General features: G+C 37.9%; 2 protein-coding genes across 14 annotated transcripts in view; one reads left to right on the top strand and one right to left on the bottom strand.

Moving 5' to 3' along the window:
* Positions 1 to 24,837, top strand: part of GIGYF2 (GRB10 interacting GYF protein 2) — a 77,989-nt gene that overhangs the window by 12,860 nt on the left and 40,292 nt on the right. For 11 of the 13 annotated variants that reach the window (XM_075032095.1, XM_075032090.1, XM_075032094.1 and 8 more), the window contains 5 exons: positions 2,407 to 2,536; positions 4,800 to 4,895; positions 9,345 to 9,453; positions 16,520 to 16,631; positions 17,179 to 17,219. In XM_075032095.1, coding sequence (XP_074888196.1) covers positions 2,407 to 2,536; positions 4,800 to 4,895; positions 9,345 to 9,453; positions 16,520 to 16,631; positions 17,179 to 17,219 — 488 coding nt within the window. Of the gene's footprint in view, positions 1 to 2,406; positions 2,537 to 4,799; positions 4,896 to 9,344; positions 9,454 to 16,519; positions 16,632 to 17,178; positions 17,220 to 22,859; positions 22,875 to 24,158; positions 24,590 to 24,837 lie in introns of those variants that run through there. The other 2 variants (XM_075032097.1, XM_075032098.1) reach the window with 2 other exon arrangements.
* Positions 22,470 to 24,397, bottom strand: KCNJ13 (potassium inwardly rectifying channel subfamily J member 13). Its single transcript, XM_075033141.1, has 3 exons — positions 24,178 to 24,397; positions 23,723 to 23,732; positions 22,470 to 23,358 (listed from the first exon to the last, which is right to left on the bottom strand). Exons 1-3 carry the CDS (start codon positions 24,395 to 24,397, stop codon positions 22,656 to 22,658), a joined length of 933 nt encoding a protein of 310 aa, XP_074889242.1. The 3' UTR covers positions 22,470 to 22,655.

Below are 24,837 nucleotides of genomic sequence, written 5' to 3'. Positions count from 1 at the left end.
TAAGTTGGCATTGTGTATGAAATGAGTTGGGTTTCATGTTATGGTAATGCATAACATTTGCATTGCTACCAAGTATCTGAGGGAGGAATAATGTTGATGATCTCAGAGGTATACACAAAGTGAGTGAAGACAACTTACTTGTTTGGTCTTTCCATGTGATACATACTAATAAGGAAGCTCCTAGACCCTCCTTACCAGACTTAAAAAAAATGCTTGCTTAGTTACAGATTTAATATTAAAAAAACGATATGGAATATGGTAAAAGTGTGCTTTTCATGTCATAGTCTCCTGCATGTGCACACTGAAAAGTGTCAGGAAAAATGAGCTATTGAATCCATGATATTCTGTAATCTTGTCAGCTGTTAGTTTTCCAGCTTGTCTGACATGCATTGTCCTGGCTTTTGCTAAAGAGTAATTACACAGGTGTGATTATTGTTCAGTATTTGTTCCAATTTCTTGATAAAGTGTTGGTGACTGCAATGACAAACAAGAATTCTGAATAGTGTGGTTTCTGAAGAGTCATGTGATCCTTAAGTGTGTAAATGGGAGTGTGGAGTGGTTATAGGAAATACAATTGCTGCATAGCATGTGGTAAGACTGTTACTGGAATAATATATTCACTTTTGCTGACACATTTTTATACACAACGTAGAAAAGTTGGAGAGTATTCAATAAAGAAGACAGACATGATTTGTGGCCTGGAAAACAATGCAAGAGCTCAGTCTATTTTGTTAGATTGAAAGAAGGTTAAAGAATGACTTTATCACTATCTATAAATATGCCCACCAGGCAGATATTTTATGCAGGAGTGCTCTTCAGTGTAAGAGACAGGCACGATTAGGTTTATTGATGGATGGAAGCCAAAGTTATATTAAAAAAAGAGAAGGGGGAAGGCAACTCTGAAAAAAGCACATATTTTAACAGTAACTTGATTGCTGTCATAGTGAGGGGACTTCAGTCTCCATTTAGTTTAAAAACAGTATTAGATTATGTATGAAAGTATATATTATACTCCAGTGAGTTACTACATTTTTACAGAAATAATGGTATAAAATTCTAAGTTTTATAATTATTCTTTTGGGTTGCAGTATAGTCATGTCCATCATGTATGCTGTTGTATCACTTAATAGTGAAACTCTCGGTCACGTTTGATCTGGATTGGAGTTGAACATTGTGCTGAGCCATCTAATCCTTTGAATAATACCTCCCCAGGCATTTTTTGTTTGGAAGTGGTATGTGAAGAAACTGCCACTGGGTGGCACCAAACGAAAAAATAAGATAAACATTTGCCTTGCAAATTACTCTTCCTTTCTTTCTGTTTAAAGAACAATAAATCAAAGCATGCTTCAATAATTAGGTGAAAGGTAGCTTCTGAATCAATGTTTTAGTTTAGAACACCTCCCTTTCCAAGGATTTTGTGATTGTTGAGATGAGTTTTCATTGTTTTACTTGTCTAAGATGCACATCAAGGAGAATGTAGGAAAATGGTCTGGGTTTTGTTTCTTGACACACATCCTTTTGTGAAATATTCCTCAAACTTAAAAATACTGGATATTTTTGTAGCTGAAGAAATGATTGTATAGAATGAGAGTAATCCACCTGCGGAGTGGGAATAATATACCACTGTTAAGATGTAACCTGCAAGAAGTTGAGTAGCTTAGATGTGGGGGATGGGACGAAACTTAATAGCATATTTATCTGTTACCCTAAGTTAGATTACTGCTTGAAATGTCTCTGAAGTAAAGCGTAGCTATTTTGTACATCTTTTTTTATTAAGACACTAACCTAAATGATGTATGCACTGTCTGAAAAATGCCATTAATTTTAAGTTCTGGAAGAGGAATTTGGGGTAGAGTAGGATTCCAGAGACACAAGAAGAAACATCATTGCAAAATTTACTGTCCTGTACTGTTTGTTAAACTTTGTGAAACATCTGAATAAACTTTTTCCTTAGACTAATGTTTGCCACACTGTCCCTAGTGTGGTAAGAATTTTTCTTGTCGAAAAGCAGGTGTTATCATTAATATCTATGGAAGACTTACAACTGAATTTTGTGCAGCCAGTGTAAATAGCTTTGTCAAGGTTTTAGGGGTGTAGCTAGCTTGCTATATAGTCACGACGAAAGCGTTCTCCTGGGGATGAGTTGAATTCCTTAACATGCTTGTGGCAGTATCTTTTTTTTCTTTTTTTTCTCCTGGCAGTGGGAAAAATGAGGGAAGGACTTTCACTCTTGTTGAAGCACCAAGTTTCAGGGTTTTGAAGTTAGACTGTTAATGTCTTTCCTTTACTCTCAGTACTGGATTTATTTCATTTGTGTCAAATATGTAAATGTACAGAGGGATGATAGCATAGGTGAAGGCACATTCTCCTCAATTCAATTTTCATTGTTTTTCTGCTTTACTTTAGGCTGCGAGCTTTGTCTAGTGGCGGGAGCGTGACATCCCCTCCTTTGTCTCCGGCTTTGCCAAAGTACAAACTAGCAGACTATCGGTATGGGAGAGAAGAAATGCTGGCACTTTTTCTAAAGGATAATAAGGTGAGCAGGAAAAGGAAGGCGGCCTGATGTGTGTATTCCTAATGACAGTCTTGTGATTAGGAATAGTTACTTTTATTTTGTCACTGTGGACAAAGAAATCATGTATCCCTTGGCAAAGAACTGAAGAGGTCCAATAGTGGAGTTTTTGTTTGTGTGCTTGTTTGATCCCACTCTTACTGCATTCATTATGTTTGATTCTTTTTGCCACTGTAGGGGCAACTTCCTCTGCCCCCCAAGAACAAAAAAACCCTGATTGCCATATTCAGTTCCACTGCCACAGATGACTGAGAGTTAAAGTGTCCTTGCAGCTGTGCAGATTTGCTTGCCTCAGTAGGATTTTATTTAATGCAGTGTAAAATAGTTATTTGATTCAGCTTGAAAGTCGGACAATAAATCATATTAGCAGATGATCTAAAAAAGGCAAGAGCTTCCCATTTATCCTGACTTAAGGCAGTTCACTTTAGCAGGTAACCAGTCCAATGAGAGCAGTCCTCTAGTAGCTCACTTCTTTGGGACTCAGGACACAAATACACTTCAGCACCTGTAGTACCAAAGAGCAGTGTAGAAAGTCAAGAAATCACCTCCGGTTTAATTTCAAACAAAGGTTCTCAGCAATACAAGAGTCACATTTCAGAAAGTGCTTCAGGCAAATGATTCATACATTTTCCATCCGTAAACATTAGTTTTTTCTGTAGATGGTGACAGAGGTAGGTTTATTGTTGCAGCAGGCACATTGTGACTTGGAAGTCTGAATCCCTCTTATTGACTTACCCTCAAGTCAGGGAGGGACTGCAAGAAATTGTGTCAGGTTGTGCCTTTAGCTTTGCATATAGATGTGCACACATACCTTCATGTTCTTACTCTACGATGACTGTGCTGATGCTTTCCTACAGTGCTGGGAGCCCTGCATTGCTTATACACGGATTCAAGGGCGTTGAATGTCAAAGATTTTTCTAAAGCTGTTAAGTGTGTTACAGCTTAAAGCCATGCTTTAACATGCAGAATTACCCTGCTCTACTTTGAGAAGCTGCGATTTAAACTTTGATGTTATGCTTGAATAAGTCAGCCTGTCAGAGGTCATTGTTTTTTGCAATTTGTGTATGTTATATCAGATGATGCTAAGACCTCTACAGTTGCGACTGATTCAGAACAAGCTATTAAAACTGTATGTTACAGGAAGCTCTCAGATGGTTCTGACTGGTCCAAAAGAATATTTTCTCCCTGTGTGTTTGCCAGAAGGGCATTATTATTAGAGTATATCTTGCTTTTGATAAACATGTGTTTCCATGGTGTTGAATAATTCCAGCTTTTGATACTGAGAGGACTCTTAACACTTTCTAGTCAACTACTAGATGTGATGTTTTTAAGCTGTATCTTGTATCCTAGTGTTTTTTCACTGTGTTGTCATCTTCAGTCTTTGGCTGAAGATTAGGCAAAGTTGCATCTGATAAAGGTACTGATTGAAAGCAGGAAGACTACTGCTAATGTATACCCAAATGAAAAAAAACCCTAGGTTGCTTTGCTTCAATTAAAATTGGGAGAAGTCTTCATCTCTAGTATTGTGAACTAGATATTTTTGAAAACATTTCTTTGTTGGCATAATTAGAGCTCACTTGGCTGTAATTGTAGCTTCTTGTCCATATGCTCAAGGTCACATCTGCTGATGGAGCTTCCATCTGATGATGGACTGATTAAAAATCAGTGTTAACTTTTTTGTATACATCATCAGTGTTCTCTACTCAATAAATCCATACTTATAGTTTCACTTCACTTTGTTTTACTCTCCTGTTGGTTGTAAATTGGAAATGCTGACTTTAAATCAAATACCACCTTTGTGCTATATATGGCAGTTTTGTTAATATATAAATAAAAATTTGGCTATAGAAGTGCATTGTAGTTAAAACAATACTTTTTTTAATTTACCAGATGAAATTTCTCTTGCTTCAGATTTGAGCTGCAGTGATGTGGAAGCTTGAATTCTGACATGTATGATCTTGATACTTTACATATTACAGTTGTGGGTGGTGGATGCTTTGGATGTTTTGTCTATATGAATTTTTTTTTCAGGGGGGTGTCTTTGTGTGTGTAAATGTGCAGTGGAGTTCCACCCACCCCCTGTAAATGTTACTGGAAGCAGTGATGTACCTGGTAGATGGAGACAGAGTTGGTAGAATAAAATTTTTTTTGTAAATCAAAGTATGTGGCATCATCCCTGAAATGGAAATACTTGGGTATATTTGTATGCTGTTTTCCTTTCATACAGATACCTTCAGACCTTCTGGATAAGGAGTTTCTGCCTATTTTACAAGAGGAGCCCCTGCCACCACTGGCACTTGTACCTTTTACAGAAGAAGAACAGGTTTGTATCCTTCTTTTAAAAAACCAAAATCTTCAGATTTCCGTTAGTGTAAAGGTAAAATAAAGAGTTCACTTCCATAACAAAAAACAACAAAAAATTTGAGGTTAGTAGATTTTAGGGAAAGAAATTATGAAAGCATACTGTGTTAGCATAAAATTTAAATTTCATTTATGCTCAATTATTGTCTTAAATTTGAACAACTACTTTTCATACAATTTTCTGTGTGTGGCAGACAGTCAACTTGTTAAATCCAGGATCATCCTCTGTGGAGTATTACCTTAAGTACACAGCATTTTCAGATCAGTGAAACTTTTTTACAGTTTTTGGATCACCTTCGCTGTTGTCATAGAAGTATCCAAGTTGTGTAAGTTCAGTTTTGTGGTCTTTGGAGAAGTGTTGAAGTTTTTTGACTGCTAACATTTCTTAGGAAAGTGCAGTACTCTTGGCTACTTTGTATGTAAGCAGTTGCTCGACTATTTCCTTGTTTGGTCTCTATAGGTATATAATTAATTGGTGAACAAGATAAGAGTGAGAACAGGTAGTTCACGAAGATTCCATTTCAAGGGTGACTGATCTGAGTAGTTTGTAAGTCCTTGCTTTAAATTTGATTCCTAGCAGAGAAGACTGTCTGCCCCCCTCTGGATAAGTGCCTTTGACTTTTGACTCTGAATTGATTCCCTCTTTATGGCTGTCAGAATTTATGATTGTGCAGTTGCTCTCTGGTTTCTCACATTTCTTAGCACTTTTCTTACTTCAGAATACTGTGGTTTAATTTTGTTTGTTTCTTTCTTTTCTAATAGAAAGCTGAGTATTTTTACGGACTTGAGTGTAATTTGATTTTTGCAGGGATGGGGAGTGTTAGTATTAGTTTCTGAAGATTTCAGAGTATCCTCCTTCCTTTGCCCCATGCTATTGTGTTCTTGAATTTTTCATCATCTTTTTACACCTGGGTTTTCTGGCATATCCTCTTCAGCTTTTCTGGAATTCCTTCCTCTTCAGAGTTGATTCATGTTTCTTGTGTCATCTTAGGATGCTTTTCTTTGACATAAGATGCTAATAGTTTAGCTTTTAATCAGCAGTCATATTTAAGTTCATGTGAATACTCTGTAGGCACTTCGTGTCACAGTCTTAAAAGACAACTGAGATTGAGAATATGCTTTTATGGGAAATCTTAGCCCAGCTCCCACTCTGCAGTGGGAACAGGAGGGATTCAGGCAGCAAGCCCAGGAAATGGTCAGCCAGACATACAGTAGCACACCAAAATATTGAACCTTGGTGTTAAATACCTTTGGATGTGTTTTTTTGCTGATGCATAATAGAGTCCTTCAGAGAGTAAACTACAAGCCTTTTACAGTTAAGGGACGTTGACTTCTGGTGAGTGTCAAGATACTCTCCAGAGAAGTAATACGAGGTTAAGGCTATGGTATTGAAAATGTGCTGAGTAGCCTCTTGGTACAGATGAGATGGTAAGTGCTGCTGACCTTCAGGGAGAGGTGGTCCTCTGCTGCAGTGCCCAGTGTTTCATCAGTCTGGAAAACTTCTGAGAAGTTGGTGTGTACTGTGTCACTGTTTTTTTTTCCTGCTCCTTTTCACCTGTAATAATATAGGAGTCTTCATGGTCAGCTTAACCGTTTTCTACAATCTCCACAAAAATCTTAATGTGAAAGAGGTTCATATTCCCTTTTTCAGAAAGTGTTTTCTTTAATGTTTTCTGAGGACCCAGGGGATGTGAACAATCTGGTTTTTCTTGTCTGAAGATCTTTTTTTCCCCCTTCACGACTGATTTGAGATGCCAAGGGAATGTCATTATTTAAACTACCAGAAATTCCTGGTGTTTATTCCCCATGACATAATAAAAATTGTTCATCATCAAGAATCATGTTCAGAAGTGATCTTGAGGTGAATATTAATGGCTTTGCTGCTAGTTGTGGTGCAGGAAAGCTCTTTCACCTAAGGTTGATAAAAGAGTTTAAAACATGTTTGTGCCCCCTCCGTAAATACTGAAGGTAGTATTATCCTCTCAGAACTTGAGGAACAGAGATTAGGGAGTCCAGTAGAGGACAAGCTGATCAGAGTACATGTACTTTAGGGTAGCGTTCAGCTGAAGCTGAACCCATCAGGTTTACTCTAGGCTTGGATTCAGAGCAATTCTTGCTTGCAACCTGAGAGTACACACCTGATAGCATTGTAGTTTTATGTGTAGTATGTCCAGGAAGAACTTGTCTCAAGCTGATTTAAAGATGTGTTATCTAGAGATGGATAATAGGTAATGTCAGCTATATGAATATAAGCTTAAATTTGTTTAGTCCTGTGGAATTTAACTAGTTAGAGGCTTAGGGCTATAGTTTTCTCTATTACAGGACATGGATATACTTCATATGGAATTGCTGGTCCTCTTTATCCTTATGTAGAATGTCACTTTCCTCGTGATAAGGATGTTGAGCTAACCTAGAGCTCAACTCATTCACCCTGTAGTAAGTTTTGTTATAGGAAATCAGAGATTTGTCTAAGATCTGTTTCCAGGGAAATGTCTTTTGAAGAAAAGGAGGTTTCTGTACATAGTTTTAACAGAGGTTTCTACCACCAACCACAGGCAATATGCAGTATATGTTCCTTTGCCTTTCCTCTCTTGCTCCCCTTACTCCTATTTGCATTAGGAAAGAATTCAGTTGTCTTAATCTTATCTGCTTGTGGAGTAAGGGAGTCTCAAGCTCTTGCTGAATATAATGGAGGGTTTTTTCCTCTCCTCAATGGTTATGTTTCTGATGTCTGTTTCTTGGGACATCTTCCATTTGCTACTAAAGAATTGAGCCCTTGTTTTGGGGCAGCTTTGCTCTTTGGTGTGCATTGTCAGGGATGGACACTGAAGTAATACACTAATCAATAGTAGGGTGGTTTTTGCTTTTTTTCCTTGGCTTTTTTTGTTACTTACTGTGATCTTACCATGTGGATTATTACCACTATGCACATCACAAGGATTGCGTCTTCACCACAGCAAGCTCTACAGAGGGGAGGGAGAATTTGTTCAGAGCTGAGGCAGACAAGTAAAAAAAAAAATTGGAAAAGGAAGTGAGATTACTATTTTGTTCTTACTGGAAAAATAAGGTAACAAAAATTAAGGAATCTCCTATGCAGGACAGTGAATCTGATCAATAGCTTAGAGTCGTTTCTATAGTAAAATAATTCACCACTTCACAAAAAACAGAAATATCAACAGCAGGAAGGGTGGTGATTTGCTTAGAGGCAAATGGAGGTGGTTCATTTTTGACTTGCTGTTGAAATGGTTGTTTTAAATTTTAAGAGCTAGCTAGGAAAACAGAATCAGATTTACTGGAGGCTGACCTTGTTTTTGCCATCATAACTGGATTCCCCCCCCCCCCCCCAAATCTACTTAGTTACCAGTTCTCTCTTGAAGGATGATATATTTTGTAGGAAGAATGTATCAAGCAGGCTTGTTTCTGAAATGGGTTGAAACTCCTTTAGATGTCTATTGGCTTTGTTAGCCATCTAGATTTTTAATGGTATATAATTGCTTGTGTCATTGTTCTCTGAAGACCTTCAAAGTTATAGTGATTCAGATAAGTTCATGTAAGCAATTTGCCTCCTTTAAGTTCCTATCAAGAAGCCCGATGTAACAGCTGTTTGGAGTCCTTTGCATTCTAATTATTTGAAACTTGCATTCAGAAAGTGTGTGTGAATTCAGGTTTGCCTTCTGAACATGCTGCTGAATTCTTTGGCCCAGTTTTCCAACTACTTGTGTTCAGAGAATGGGGCCAGAGTTGGTTATAATTATCCATTCTTTATCGATATAGCTTTTTCTTTAGCAATTATTTCATGTTAAAATAAGCTTGAATTTTACTGGTGTTTATTGTCTTATTAAAATGAGTATCAGTTAAAGTTCAGAAGTCTTAAATACACTTGGTGTTCCCCAAAGCATGTTACTCCTATGATAGATACATTTAGAGAAAAAAGACTTATTTCTGCAAAGGAGATTGAATAAAATTGTGCTTAACAAGTTCTGTGGCTCTCTACGTGTTCCTGCTTTGCTTAAGATGTAAACTTAGAATTGGTATTAATTAATGGCATCAGGTGTAGGCAGGTGCCAATCTCTTTTTGCAACTGAATGGCTGTGTTTAAAGCTGCTGATGTTCTAATCACTTCTGTGCTGGAATCATCTGATAAAGGATTAGGTGCTCACTTGCTACCTTTAGAGCAAGGAAATTTCAGGTAAGTAACTTGGAATATTGACCGAGATACTTTTAGAGTGATTCAGCTACTCATGTCTCCAAGGAATAGTTTTCCTTGTTAGTGTTAGTCAGTTGTAGAGAATTTGTAAAGAACATAAGGAAAACAAGGCTGGTATAAAGCTAAAATTAGGATAATGGTAAGTGTTTCTGGTTTTGTTTTTTTTAATGGAATTTCACCCTGGCTCTTTCTTCTTCTTGGCAGAGAAATTTCTCGATGTCTGTAAACAGTGCTGCTGTCCTGCGGTTGACGGGACGTGGAGGAGGAACGGTGGTAGGGGCTCCTCGAGGTCGAAGTTCCTCTAGAGGTCGAGGTGAGCTATTAGTGGGATGTACTGCAATGTATGCACATGATCCAGGTTAAAGCTTCTGAAAGATGTTAGATGCAGCTTGGTTATAGCCAGATTTTCTGATGCCCAGTTTCTTTTACCTTAAAGCTTTGGAATCTTTCCAATACGGTGGTGTTAGAGAATGAATATCGTGTTTAGTGATTGTTCTGCACATCTGGTACCTGTGTTCCATGCCTTTGTCAGATTGGTGGGTGTGGAAAGCAAAAGGGAAAGGTAGTTTTTAGGTGGAATAGGAAATTGTTTGTTTCAGTATTGTTAGAAATAACTTATTAAAGGTACAAAACCAATTTATAGGGAAAGGGGAAAAGAATCCACAAATATATTTGAAACAGTAAGATTTTAGTAGATAGTGTTGCGTGTTCTGAAAAGTCATTTTTATTTATTAGCATCCTGAGAATAAACAGGAGAAGGTTAATGGAAAGATATAATTCAATTTGGGAGAAATTTGAGTCTTGCCATTTTTAGTGCATCACTATAGTTCGATGTCTCATCCTGGATCACTTTGAACATTTGCAAATGAATTGAGAAAATGTCCTCAAGCCATATCACTAGATTGAAAAGAAATTGTTAAATCCAAAGTTTATCTTAGCAGTTTCCTTTCAATGTGCATACTGCTGTGAACACTATTTTGGGGGTTTTGTGTATATATATATATATATATATAAATATAATGGGTTACATTTAGAATACTAAGATATTAATAACTTGGAAATATCATCAGGAATAATTCATCATGTGGCCTCTGTCTTTGCAGGTGCTTAGGTGAGGTTTCTCTTTGGGTCCTTTCTAATTTAATTCTAAATGTCCTTAACTGGTGATATTTTCAATAACATTTTCAGAACTCACTTCCATACATAAGTAAATGCTTGACCAGAATTTTGCTCTGACTTAATTTGTTCTCTCATTTCTATTCTCATTCCTTAATCCTGCTTTCTTCTTAGCTTACATCTTTCAGATATTTGTAGATTGTCATCTGTCCTCGCGTGGTTGCTTCCTGGCTAAGGCATATACATTTAAACTTTAACAAGGCTATCACTGGATTTCCCTGTCATTTCACCTTCTTTATTTATCATTGTCTTTTGCCCAAGTGCTTTAAAAAAAAAAAAGTATGTGCACATATATAGAGGTGGTGTGACACTCTTACTTATATATACCTTGTTATATTTCTGTTGTACATTTGAAAGCTGTTGGTTTTTTGGTGTGTTAATGTGTGTATTGCATTGCTACCATCCATGTTTCACTTTTGCTAGGAATACATCTTAGCTATTTTTTTAGATGCATTAAGGCTTAATTCTGCAAATGGAATGAATGCTGCTTAAAACTTGGTGATTTGAGATCATATGACCACTAGTGTGCTCTCTAGTTTCAATATCAAGATACCATGACCATTTCTAATTTGCCATTTTTCTTTCTTTTGTCAAATTTTGTGTTCTTTTTTTTGCTGTACTATGAACCATGAACGTCATCCTTATGCAGTGAGCAGTGGGTTGCTTTTTAATTGCCCCCACTAGTTTCAGTGAGGTCATAGGGTTAAACATGGCAGAATATGGCTTCTAATCCAGTAATTCTAATATTTAATATTTATGTATGCATGGACCTTCTGTTTGACAATAAAGTTTGATTCATTACACTTTAGTGGACAGAACTTAAAATACATGCTGTATTATTAAGACTCTTTGAAAGTTTCTACTGCATATATTCCTGTTTTTTCATACTTCATTTTATAAGATATGTTAAGAAATACTAGCTCAAGAACTTTGTAGCAAAATTCATCTTTTTCACTTATTTTTTCATCCTCATTTCATCTTTCTTAATTGTCATGAATCATTATATGTTGTACTTGTTAGGCTACTGTCATTCTTACTTCTGCTAAGCTGTAAAGAACACGTTTCTCCAGTAAATTTCTTCAGTAAATTACTGAGCTTTCCCTCTTCCATTGATCCTGGTTGCTGTATGTTTCTTCCACTCTTCCCCTTTTCTTTCCATGAGCAATTAGTCTTGGGCTTTAGGTGTGATGAGTCTTCCCAAAGTTTCTATATTTAGCAAACAAATTGGGGCTTCTGCCAGGACAAAATCTTACATTTCTTCATAATTATACAAGTGATGTTCTTGTAATTAAGTACTTTGTCTCTAATAGTTATTTATGAAGAGGTCTGTGTAGGACTGACATCTAACTTACAAAACTAATATGTTGCTTGCAAGTAGCAAGCTTTAAATGCAGTTCTGTTTTTCAAATTACAGTGAAAAGGACTTAGAATTTCTTTGGAGTTTGTTCATTAAATGAAATGCTTCACTTAGCAGTTGGAAAACATTTTTCTTTATTGCATTGCAAAATTGCCTGGGTTCAAGAGGTTATCTGGTGCTCTTCATGAACTTTACATCATTATATGCAGCAAAGCTACAGCTGATCAAATGTGGGCTTCATCTTTACCAAAAGAAGATTACTGTATTGAAGTGACTTGCACAACAGTAACTTCAGGGGAGAATTTGCATGTATGATTAGATATATTAATTAAGTTCCCTCACTGAGGCACAAATCACAGAATTGTTTTCAAGCATTTGGGAGCGTGAGAGGGAGTCTTAAGAGATTGGCAAAGGGAAGAACGGATGAAATGCTGGTAAAGGAAGGTTATTATTAGAACTTTAAATGTGACTTCCTTTATCAATATTTAAAACTACAACATAACACTCAGTAAATATTTGCTCAATGGTCACCTCAAGTGGTATGACAATTACGTTTAGCTGATGGGAAAATAATTTCTGTGTGGAAATTGCTTTGATTTTTGTTTAAAATATTTATGACTGTGTGCTGAAATATAACTTGGTGTTACTGTTAAAAACCATTTGCAGTGTGCAACTGCCATCACTAATACTGTATGTGTCGTGTGGAGACATAAACCTGAAACATTTTAGTTCTGAAGTTATATTCTCTAAAGAAACCAAGTACTTGCACATGACTTTTTTTTCTAATTGACTTGTTTTCCTGGGAGCTCCCTGTGGTGTGCAGTTAAGCCCTGTGCTTTGTGCTGGCGGGACTGGAATGTCAACATTCATGAATAAGAGCCTCAGACAAGGGGAGACTTAAATAGTCCCTGGAATAGGCTGTAAGCTTACAGACACCTTGTTTTGTAGCTGTTCTCCTTTACGGTTAAGACCCTTATGAAGGGTGCTTTGCTTCCCATTAGAGTTCTTTCCCCTTTGTAATCTGTCTTTGCTGCTGTTCGTAAGTGTGTAAATGGTGTTAAAGTGGAAAGTTCTCATACCTAAACAGCAGTAGTTGAACTACAGTTACCTAGCTCTTCCCACACAGTACTATGGCTATGATCATAGATCTTAAACTCCAGTCATGCTGTAATTTCAATAATTTGCTTGTTGTGTTGTGTGGGTTGGTTTTTTTTTTTGTAATGACAATCAGAATGACAGTGTGTGCTGCTTCTTGCCCTCTTGCTTGTGTCTTGTATTTTTTGTATTTCAAATTCAGACTTGTCTGTTTTCCAGGTTAGAGACTTTTGGCTGTTATGATTACAATATCCAGTGTATTGAGGTCCTCATTCTGAGGTTTTTAAGGAATTACTGAAATAACAAATGATAGCTGTTCTGTTCAGTTCTTAAATGGAAGGGTTCATAGACATCTATTGACTTTGCATTCAATACTTTGTGCAACATCTACACTTAGAAAGTCTGCTCCTCATGTGCCATGCATTTTTTCAGAAGTGGCATTCTATTTAAAATAAGCATGTTATTCTAGATTTATTAGCCACAAAAAAAGCGCCAAGAAGTACAGAAACAGAATGGTGAACAGTGTGCCTATATGAGCAGTTTTATCCTCTCTGCAAGCATTTTTCATGTGTTTTGTTATCAGTGTTAGCTGCGTCCTAGTGTGTACTTTCAGGTCAGGCTCATCTTCGTAATACTTGCTGAATAACTGACTTTGTACACCGTGGTTTTCCTTAACTAGCTATTTATCTTCTGTAGCTTGGTAGGATCTGTTTTAATGCAGTATGCTGCTCACACAGAGGTCTGCTTGGTGTCTGCTGGAGTTGCACATATACTTCTACTGGGTATTGTTGAATGGGTACATCAAGTTACCACACCTTGATGGTGTGCCATGGAGAATGCAGTGGAGGGGAGTGGCAACACAACCAGGGCAGAAGTGGCTTAAATAGGTCCTGTCTGGTACTGTATGGTGTCAGTACAGCTGGGAGTTGAGTAGCATGGCCCCACAGGCAGCCTTAAACTGAATTGCTGAGATCATTTGTTTCAATCTTTTGCAAGGTTATCTTTTAATTCAGACTACTTCGGTGGCTGAGCACAACTGAAGTACTGATGAACTGTGATGGGGGGGGGGTAAGTGGAGAGAGGTTTCTCAGGCTGTGGTTTCACATGCTTTTAAAGGTGCCATAAGCCATGCTGCTGTTAAAACAGCTTTAATTCTGTTCTTCCCTTATACAGGACACTTGCTTTATTTGCTGATGAAATCTTCCATATCCCAGCCTTCTGGTTCTGCTAGTTGTGTGTCTGCTATCAGTAATCAGTGTGTAGTCATGCTTGCTTGCACTGGAAGGGGAGCACTACAAATGTTGCTGTCACTCACTGTAAAAAACAGAGAAGGACAACCAATTTTGTTTCTGTTGGAAAAGTATATGCAACTTTCCACTTCCATTACCTCAGAGATGTGAGATGAGTCAGTGCCTTTGTTCTGACTGCCTGCCTGTGGCTTTTTCTTGTGAACTGCTTTTGCTTTATTATCTCCTGTGAGAGGAAGGAAGAGAGCTTTCCTGTAGTGAAGAAACTAGGCAAAGATTGCCATTGCATGAGATGCTTAAACTTTCCTGGGTTCTTGTGAAGAATAACAGCTCCAAGTCCTTTTCCAGCATCTTAGGGGACCCATAATGCCTTAACTGAATAAACATTGTGCTACTTCTTATGTTGTATCACATATTTACTGTCTCTTGCCTTTGCAACTTATTTTGCACTCATGACTATGGTCAGCCTTGCAGTAGTGGACTTGCCATAGTGAAGGCATGTTTACAGTACAGTCAAAGGTCTGAGACTAATCTTTCCTCTCTTGCCTTGAGGTGCTCAGTCAACTCCTGTGTCTCCACCTGTTTGTGTAAGAACAGGTACACTGAATCAGGCAAGGACTCATTCAACTCAGTAGTCTGTCTCCAGCAACAGCCAAAAGATGACACTTTGGCAAAAAAATAAGGACTGGGTAAAAACACAAAAGTGAAGAAGCATCACATATATGCTCAGCTTCTAAACATTTGCAGCTCAGTGCATTACCTGAGCCAGATGTGGTCTCTATGTGTAGTAAATATCAGCTTTATTTATCTTTTACCAGTTTGTCCAGTTTCCATCTGAACTTAAGCATCTCCAGAACTCTGTGGTAAGGAAGTCTGCATTTCTGTGACAAGGAGGTCTGCCACTGAACTGCTTTGCTGGTGCTAGGAACAGGATAGTTTTGTCCAAAGAGGTTGTTGAAACCCCATTTCTGAAGCAGAAGGAGAAACTGTACAGACATTAACTTTGTGGCTTCCTTATACACCCTGCAACATGTACTGCCTGGTAGAAAATCAGTGTGTATTTGAGGAACCTGACTGGATTATCTGGGGATCACTTTTCTTTTTCTCTGCCTGGAAGGCTATTTTTTTTCCCCCCCAAGAGATTTGGTATAGAATAGTAGAGAAACTGTTGCAACTGCCTTAATTATTTCCATTTTTTTAGAGCCTCTTTCCATAAGACACTGAAATGTGGTACAATTCCCTGATGCATCCAGCGGTCTTTAGATTTTAGATGTAGAGGCTTGTTATTACTTCAGAAGACTACAGAGACTGGATTCCATTCTCAAGGTGTTTTGTCTCCTGTTTCATTTGGTCATGCTGTCTTACTCCTCCAGATCCCTGGCCTGGTTTGCACCTCATCCTTTGAGGTGTTTGTTTTCTTGAAGCCAGGAAGAGAGAAATATGAAAGGGTTGAGGTTTTGTGATAATTTCACAGCCAAGAATTCCCTTTATCAAGTGCTTTTATGGTTCTTGGACTTGACTATAGAGACCGCATGTGTATGCAGGAAAGGAATTGTCCTGACAGCCAGCGGATTGATGTGTTTCACTTGTTTGTCTTTCCATGAGATCCTTGAAATGGTAGGTTAGCTGATAAAAAACCCTCCCATTTCTTCTGCTGTGGTACTTTCTGAAGCAGGGTTTATCTTTTGTAGATCTGGAAACTTGACTGCAGCCATTAATCTAACCAGTACTGGAAGCTATCTTGAAGGTCTGGGGATGTGTGGGGGTGTTGTTTTTCTGTTGTGTTTTTTTCTTTTGTTTTGAACCAAACAACCTGCACCTACCCAAACACTGAAGATGTGTTTCAAGATGCTTTACTTGAGGATACATCTGTAACTTTTTGGCTTGAGGCTTGATACTTCGTAGCCACCTCCAGAGAATCATTTCTTGAAAAAGTGAGGAGGATAATTTTTATTATGTAGCTATTGGGGGTTCTTCATGCTGTCCTGCCTATACCCATCCTGTGATCCTTCTTTTCTCCCCACTGCTCCTGGGGGAGATTTCTGCTGGGAATCATTAGAACTTAATAGTAGTGAAGCTTCCTTCTCCCTTATTAACCTTACAGCAGTAATTAAGAGTACATCTGCAGTGCAGTACCAGTATAGTGGATTCCACTGTTCTGGTTTTTGAGTGTAAAATACGTATGTACTGTGTGCATGTTGTGTGAACAATGCATCCTTGTTTGGTAATTTCTATTGGGTAAGTATCTGTTTTCTGTGTTTTTCTGCATAGTATTTATTTCAGAATTGTTTGTCAATTCTGTCTGATCTTGTGCTTCTTGATAAGAATTTTTACATAAGACTCTTCCTTCAATCTTCGTTCCTTTTTACCTTTACCCCAGATAATTTCACTGGGGCTTAAGGCTGCAAGATTAGTTCACAGGGACATGAGGAAGAGGAAACCTACCTGAGTCTTTCAACTTTTGTTATTATTTGTACAAACACTTGTGTTTTTTGTCTTTTCAGGCAGAGGCCGAGGAGAAAGCGGTTTCTACCAAAGAAGTTTCGATGAAGTGGAGGGTGGATTTGGGCGAGGAGGGGGCAGGGAAATGCACAGATCACAGAGTTGGGAGGAAAGGTAACAGAACTCTAGCCCTTAAAGTTTTTTACATACATCTGCTCAGCTTCCTATTGTGCCTTTTGACTTCATAAAAACCCTTCAGGAAAGGTGATTAGGTGTATCTGAGTGGAGTGTCTGAATTTCTAAGATGGAGTCAACACAGTCATGTTTCTAGAAACTTAGGAGTACGTCAAAGAGCATTTTTGTAAGTAATTTTTCTGCTGAGTTCCTAGGAAGAAGGAACTACTTTAAGAGAATATAAATTGTGACAGTTGCAGTGGAAATGATGGGTGAAAATATGGATCGCTAAAGGATTTGCTTCAGTTTTAGTCTCAACACTGTTGACAGTACTTAAGGTCACATTTCAAAACATATCTAGTTGCCAAAGGCTGTGTGTGTATCAGTGTTCCTGAAGGTATCAGTTGTCACTTAGACCTCTAAAGATACTGTCCCATCAAGCTCTGATTTTAAATAAGCCCCCTACTGAGTAAAAAAAAAAAGCCATACCTAAAATGAGTGGGGTAGTTCCAAAACCTTATTTGAAACTTCTATTCTGCCTTTCTAGGGGAGACAGACGCTTTGAAAAACCAGGGCGAAAAGATCCAGGTATGGTTTTGTTACTGTATGGGCAGAAAATGGGAGGGAGGAGCAGGGGGTGTTTTGGGTAAGGGAAATATATGTACGTAAACCTTTCTTACTGCTCCAAGTTGATACAAGATTCATGATGCTGTGCCAGGTTACTTAAATGTGTTCTCAAAGTGTTGTTTTTCTTATTGTTTTCACTATTAGACATTTAAATGTTTTAGATAAGAAAAATCTGCAGTAAGTAGGTTCTGTTTATTCAATTAAGATGTGATGTCTACAGCTGGAATTAAATTCCTGTACATCTGTGAAAGGAGCCTGTACTGATTAACAGGTGTGCTGTGGCAATATGCCTTTCCAATGCAGCTTTAAACATTCCTAGGGTGTGCTATTTTGGTACCTAGGACTTCTGGACCATGTGAACTGTTAGGTTTTTTGAATGCTTGCTAGTGTGAGGTAGATCCCAGCAGCAATGTTCTGAGGTTCCCATGCTGATGCATTTACTGTCTGTCAAATTAGTTTAAGTTGTTACACAAATCTTCTGTTTATTCAGGTTATAATCTGGTCGTCGTCCCCTGCCATTCCTCTCCTGTTTCTTAAATGTTTTACACTGGCCATGTTCAGGCAGAATACTGGATCCTTAATTGTGACCCAGTATGTCTGTCTGAATTTTCAGCTGAACTTGGAGTGGGTTGTCATCTTGGAGATGGACCACCTCTATTTAGCTAAAATCTGTATTCTGAGAGTGGTAAGAACATTCAAGGAACTTCCCCCACTATCCGTTGGTTATATGGTAACTGCAGTGGTTTTTTGCTTTCTGGAATCATGCATTGATTGGTCTCTGGTAGGAGCTTGCTCTTTCTCTGTGGCATGTTTCCACATGCATGTACCACAGCTGTGCTTAGTGAGAGGTTTTGTACTAGTAAAAATAATTCTAAAAATAACTTGGGATTGGTCTGAGATTGTCCATCTTTATGTGCCAGTAGTGAAACTTTGGACTTGCAGTGTGTCTTTATATTCAGAGACCTCTTGGGGGGAAAAAAAATGAAAATAGGGGAAAAAAAAGTACTACTGATATTTCAGGACTCCATTTTTTACAAAAAACAAATGGATGCAGAAGTAATATCTACCACAGTTGATTCAATTTTTTTAGCCCCTTCCTATTTTTGTGATAAAATTAAAACACTTCCAGATCCAGACTATAGAATGTATCACATTTCTTATCAGGACTGTGATAAAAATATTGCATGTCAGTTTAGGATGAGGTATCTCTCTCAGTTGAAATTGCGAAGCATTTACAGTATGCACGATGTCCTTACTGAAGCTGACTTCTGCCTGAATGTGGGGGTTAGTGCTTCAGCTAGTATGGAGCATGTCTTGTTTGTAGCAACTACTAGTGATCAGGACTTTGGAATGCATCTTCTGTGAACCATTATCTAGAGAAGATGGTGTCCCTGTGTCCTTTGTTGGAAGTCCTGGTTCATTGTGAGGGATGGTGTGCTTATTCTCAAATCATGAACCTTTCTGTACCTGATTCCTCCTCTTAAGTCTCTTGTTCTATTTCTCTTCTAGTTTGATCTTACTTGGCTAAAAGCTCTGTAGCACAGTATGATAGAGGCGAGAGACCTGCAATCTTTCTGAAGTTTTAATATAAAAATTTTGTTTTTTAACAATAGTAATTTATGTTTGCATATTGCTAACGAGATCTCTAATGAGATTAATGTCCCAGTAAGTGAGAGGAGTATTTCTCTCCTCTTTACATTCAAAGAGAAATGAGGTGGAGAGCACAAAAAAAGTTAACAGGTGTTGGTCTGTTTTAACTCAAACCTTGATTAATCAACAGATAGTTACTGTTACATAAAGGCTTTCCTTTTTGAGTGTGAGATAGGGATACGGATGTGCCAAAAGAAGTCCCACATTAATACCAACCACTAGTATACCACACAAAGCAGTCGAAGCAGAAAGAGCAAGGGGAGAACTGACATGCAGCTTACAATTCAGGCTAACATGTTTTAGCTGATGCATATATTGGTTTCTGTTACCCTAGTTAAACTCCTTAGTTTAGGTTTTTATTCTCTTAACTTTATTGTGCCTCAGTTTTTCATTGCTCTTTCATAGGGCCTTGGATGAGCTTCAAATTATGTAATTTACTGAGTTGCCAGCTTTTTCATGTTCTTTGTTCTGGGTGATCACATTACAGAATTAATAAGAGATCAAATATTAAAGTCTTCTGGGCATTCATAATGGATGACAATGCAAGAACCTGTCAATTAAAAGTCATGAGATTAAAGAAGTAATAGACCTTCAACAAAGAATTACTTCTCAAATATAATCAATATACTGTTCTTAAAAATTAATGATTGCTTTTTCAGTGCTCACAACAGTCTGCTAGTTCACATTTGACTGATTCTCAACATAATGTTTCTAGTTTCAGCATGCAAATTGAATATGCACAAAGTATTTGTGAATTTTTGTTGCAGATTGTTACAGTTCTGACAGACTTCATTGAGAACCCACATTGCTTCTGCAAGGCTGAGGCCATTAGCAAAGAAAATGAGCAAGTTGTTTTCTTGATCATGGCTGTCTTTTAGAACTGCACAAAAGCTACTTAATTTTCTGTGCAGCCTCTTGACTAATACCAGCTTAGTAGATGAGGGGATTTGATTAGTTACCAGCAATTACACAGTGGTAGTAAATAATTGTAATGTAGATTAAACAAGACATTCAGTAAGTCAGTTCTGGAACCTGATTTGAGTTCTGTTTAATATGTATTTTTTGGTTAGGTTAAGAAGACTTGAATATAAAAAGGGTGTTCAAGTGAATATAAAAAGGATGTTGAATTTCTTTGAATCACACGTTCCCTTCCTCCAACTCGCTTGTTTTTCTTCCCTACCTCTCTAGGAAGAAGTGCATCTAAAGAAGGTTCATTACCAGCTTGCTCTTGCAATGTTAGTCAAAGAGTAGAGTGCAATTTTGTTGTATCGGAGCCCATCAGCAATTTTTCTAGGCTTGTATTCCAATTTGGGCCATGGCATACTTCCAATAGTTTATCAGACATGCATGGTTCACCAGTTCTCTGGAACTGTAAAAGCAATAGGGCTGTTTTGTCTACCTCTTGTTCTGCAACTGTTCTGAAGTAACTACACATTTGTGTTTGTCTAATTTACTTCTGTAGCATTCTTTAGCTTTACATTCCAAAATGTAGTATTTGAAGATAGTGTTTAGTGTATACTAAACATGGTTTTTTTTCTTTATACTTGCAGTTGTACCCCCTTTTAAACCAAATTATAAATAGAAAATAATTTAAAAACCAGGAGAACTTAAAAGTTTATCAGTCATTTAGAAACCAAATGAAGCAGCCCACACTTTGATTAGATGTTAAATGAAATAAAAAATAGGTTTGTATAGCTTTGGCTCTAAACATTGAGATTATAGTACAATCCTGTTGGGATTATGCATCTGAAGTTTAGAACATGTGGTTTGTCTGAGACTGGAGCATGTGATATATGGGAAAAACAATACCTCACACAGAATGCTACTCTTTTTTCCTAAATGGTTATTTCAGACTTTACACAGGAATCTGTTCGACTGCTCTTGCACTGGTTCTTAATTTGTAGGACTCTTCTCAATGTCTTATATTGGTAGAGAATGTGGAAATAACACTTGCAAGAAATACTTAAAAATTATGGGTACTGATATGAGGATGGAAAAGGGTTCTTTAGGTTGGATATGGGTCAGCACCTAAGAAAACTAGGGATGAAGGCAATGTAACTTGATAGTGTGTTGCTCTTCAAGCTCTACAACATTCATTAATGCTTTTATATAAAATTAGATTTTTAATAAGAGATTTTGAGACTATTTGTGATAAAACCAAATCTGTCTGAGGTCTGGAATGTGAGGAGGCAATACTTGAACAATTTTGGAACGAGAGCTGAATTGGAATGAAAACGCGGGCCTTTTGCCTTGTTCCCCTTTCCTGTGTGAAGAGCTTCTATAGGACTGCTTCCTATTTCCCCAGACCCTAAAACAAAGTAGCCTTTTGCTGACCTTTTTGGGGTTGTTAACACTTGAGTTAAGAGTTTTAGGGCTTGAGAAGAATTCAGTTAAACAGTATCTCATTAGATAGCTTGAGACCATTTTTCCTGCTGCTGACCACTTCAGTGAAGGTAAAAGGAAGTGTATTCGGTAGTGTATTATGCTGTTGTCAATGAAAGTTGCTATTTTTGGCATCTTGGTTTCTGGGAAAAGTCTTTTACCTTTGAAAGATAACTTTTACTTTATTTTGATCCTTGACTATTCAAGTATGAACACATAATAGGCACTGCTTTTGTTGAGAGCTTGGAAATAATTGTCCATCATTTTGTTTATCCTTTAGCTTCTTAAATTATTTAGGAGCTTCAGAACAGTGTCTTAATTGCAATAGGTTTATGAGGCACTTAAATACAAAAGTCTCATGTATAGTTTGTTTTAATCTTTTATTTTAAAATTGATTCAAGTGTCTCTAAATATTTTTGTGCTGTGTGTACAGGCAAATACTGATGTTAAAAAGCATAAAATATAAATGGATGCAGTTCTATTTCTTGTGTATATAGTGCATCCTTCTGGGTCAGATCTAATTGAAACAAGCAGCGCAAACGTGAGAACATGTGGAATGTATGATCCTTTTAAAAATAAAAATTACATTAATTCATTTAGAATAGTCTGTTTTCCACTGCTAAATAATTTATTCAGTGTTTCCAAATATGAAAAAAATTCCACTGCAGCATTTGTAATATACATCAAGATTTTTTGATAGTGTCTTCAGAGACCTGTCTTGAAATGAGATGTTCTCTTATTTGGCAGAATGGAGAACTACAGTTACTATTTACAATTTTGCTTAATAAGCACAGCAGGAGTGCTTTTCACTGCCATGAGAGATTGGCAGTACTTTCTAAGAGTGAATTCAGCCATCTGAAAAGAGATATAACTCTGTATTCCCAAAGAGTTAAGAGAACAGAAACATTAGGATCTTGGATGAACAGAGTTGCTTATCACAGAACTAATGCATTTACTGAATGACTCCATATTGGTTTTGACTGAGATTTTTCTTTTGTATTGTTGTCCATTTTGTTACAAGCTGGTTAATTATGATTTTGGTCAGCTTTGGGAGTTTTGAAGGTCTCTCAGGGTCAGTGCAGCTTTAATCATAGTCTGGTGAATTCAGCAGGTAGCTCTCTTAATTTCCAAGAATTAGATCTGTGATTCTTCTACCTGATTTTGTCTTGGGTGATTAATCCAGCCTGTCCTCGACTTACATGGGCACACCAGTTCTCTTTACTCTGCATGTCATGTTGTAATCAAAAGGATGGGAGTACAAGAGAAGGGTTACTAGAAGATGGCAAGGAAGGAAGGTTGTAAATGGAACCTGAAAGTTTAATGTAATAATAATTAAAAAAGCACAAAGTTCGAAGTCTGGTCTCTCTATTCTGTAAGGACAGTCTCGGAGAGCTGGAAGCTGTCAGCGTGCTGTCCATTGATGCGGATCTCCTTGTCAGTCCTTGTTGGACTCTTTGAGTCAGCTGCAGCTGGGAGCTCAGGAATAGTCTTGTCAAAATTCTCCATCTTGATCTGATACTCACCTTTGGCATTGCGGGCTAGCACGGAGGCGAAGCGATGGTACAACATGATCTCTGAGGGGAGGTAGGATGTTCTCCTTTGACATGTTTCTCCTGTGCCTTCCTGCACAGCTGACAGAAAGATGACCAGCTCAAAATGGTGAGCAGATTCTCTTTGGAGGAGGGCAGCCAGGGGGCTAGATGGAGTGATTGAATGGTAGTAGGTCAGTGGAAAGATGAAAAAGGGACACTCATCTGAAGTAATGCTGTCTAGGTGGAAGTCAACGCTAGTTTGGTGCAGCTGCCCGTTCTCTTGTTCTTGGTAAAGTATAGCAGAAATCTGGACGCTAGTCAGTGGGCTGGAGCGTGTGTTGGCCACCTGGAACATAAGGTGTGGCTTCCCCTCTGTGTGTGTCACTACAGCAGAGCGGGTGAAGTGGATGGAGAATGCTCGATTCTTTGGTCGGGCAATCTTTGCCACGAAAGCACCTGCATCACAGAGATGATGAAAGAAGAGCAAACTGAAAATGAGTGCCATGCTGGAGTTGATTACCTGCAGTCTCTGAGCTCTGTGAAACAGTCCAAAGGAATAGAAGCAGGTTTGGGTGGACATGGTCTTTCTAGTCTCAGCCTGCATGTTTGAAAACTGCTAGGCTGGCATCACACTAACCCATTTTTGTTCAAAAAGTATAGCTTTCCTAAAATGCTTCTGTTTCTAAACTGTTTGCTTACTAATATTTGGAGAGTGAACTGTAGCTGTAGGAAGGAGAGCTGTTAGCTTGCCCTGATTTGCTGTAATTGGTAATAGTACCTGATCTTGGTGTGCTACCACTGGAGAAGCTCTTTCTTAACACACAGTAAACTAACCTGTGTATTTTTGAAGTCTTTTGAAATACTTTAAACCTGAAAATTATTTTAAATACCTTAAAATACCTCGAAATAGCTGTGATGTAAAAATTTTCATGACATTAGGTACTGAGGAATACTTAAACACTGAGTTAAAGATCAACAAGAATACTTCAGCTAGACAAAAGTAAACCTTAAAATCAAACCAAATTGACTTTAAATATTGTAATTCCATGGAAAAAACTTAGAGATAGTGGTATAAGAAATAAGTGATTGAGAGTGGTGAGTGGGGATTTGCCACAAGTATTGTCCAATGAATAGTGGAACTGTCAAGTCCAAATCTTGATATCGCCTGATTTATGTCTTCTGTTAATGAAAGGTGTTTAAATTCTACTACTACATAGCTGAACTCTCATCATACTTGTAGTGACTGACTTAATTGTTCTTTCAGATATCAATGTGATCACTATTTATTTATAGCTCCATTTCTTAAATCTAATTGTTACACCTATTCTGTTTAAAGATTAAATATGAAGGATTACCTGTGATGAAGGCTTCCAGCATGAGCCCCAGGACCATCTGTATTGCAAGCAGTGCAATAGCACTGGGACAGTCCCCGCTTGGGAACATAGTGCCGTAACCAATTGTGAGTTGCGTCTCCAGTGAGAAGGAGAAAGCAGCTGTAAAACTGGTGATGTACTTGACACATATAGTGTGGTTGTCAGGTGGAGCATCATGGTCCAGCTCCAGGTCCCCATTCATCTCAGCCAGCAAATACCAAAGCACTGCAAAGACTAGCCAATGAATGACAAAAGAAGCAGAAAAGACAAGCATCATCCATCTCCAGCGCATGTCCATTAATATTCCCCATGCATCTCGGAGGTATGCCAGACCTTTTCCTTGGGCACCATCCATCTGGAATGTGCTATGTCCATCCTTGGTCACCATCCTCAGGTATCTTTGGGTCAGAAGGGGAGCACTGGATTTGGTGTTATTGCTCTCTATCATATCTGTTGTCATCTTCTAGAAAAGAGAAAAAAGGAAAAGTGATACAATGCACCATATTTGTATTTTGCCGAATGTTCACAGTTTTGGACACATCAGCAGGGGTTGAAATACTGCAGCCAACAAAGGAGGGCTTATACATTGCAATCCAGAGAAGATTAAGTCAGGAGCTTGCAAAGGAATTTACCACTGTTTGT

The sequence above is a fragment of the Buteo buteo genome, chromosome 7, assembly GCF_964188355.1.
Source record: "Buteo buteo chromosome 7, bButBut1.hap1.1, whole genome shotgun sequence".
Classification (NCBI taxonomy): domain Eukaryota; kingdom Metazoa; phylum Chordata; class Aves; order Accipitriformes; family Accipitridae; genus Buteo; species Buteo buteo.
This window is presented reverse-complemented; position numbering and strand designations above follow the sequence as displayed.

Bases quoted from the DNA above. Each gene is read 5' to 3' on its own strand.
- KCNJ13 (XM_075033141.1), bottom strand. From the start codon at position 24,397: ATGAATGGGGACCTGGAGCTGGACCATGATGCTCCACCTGACAACCAC.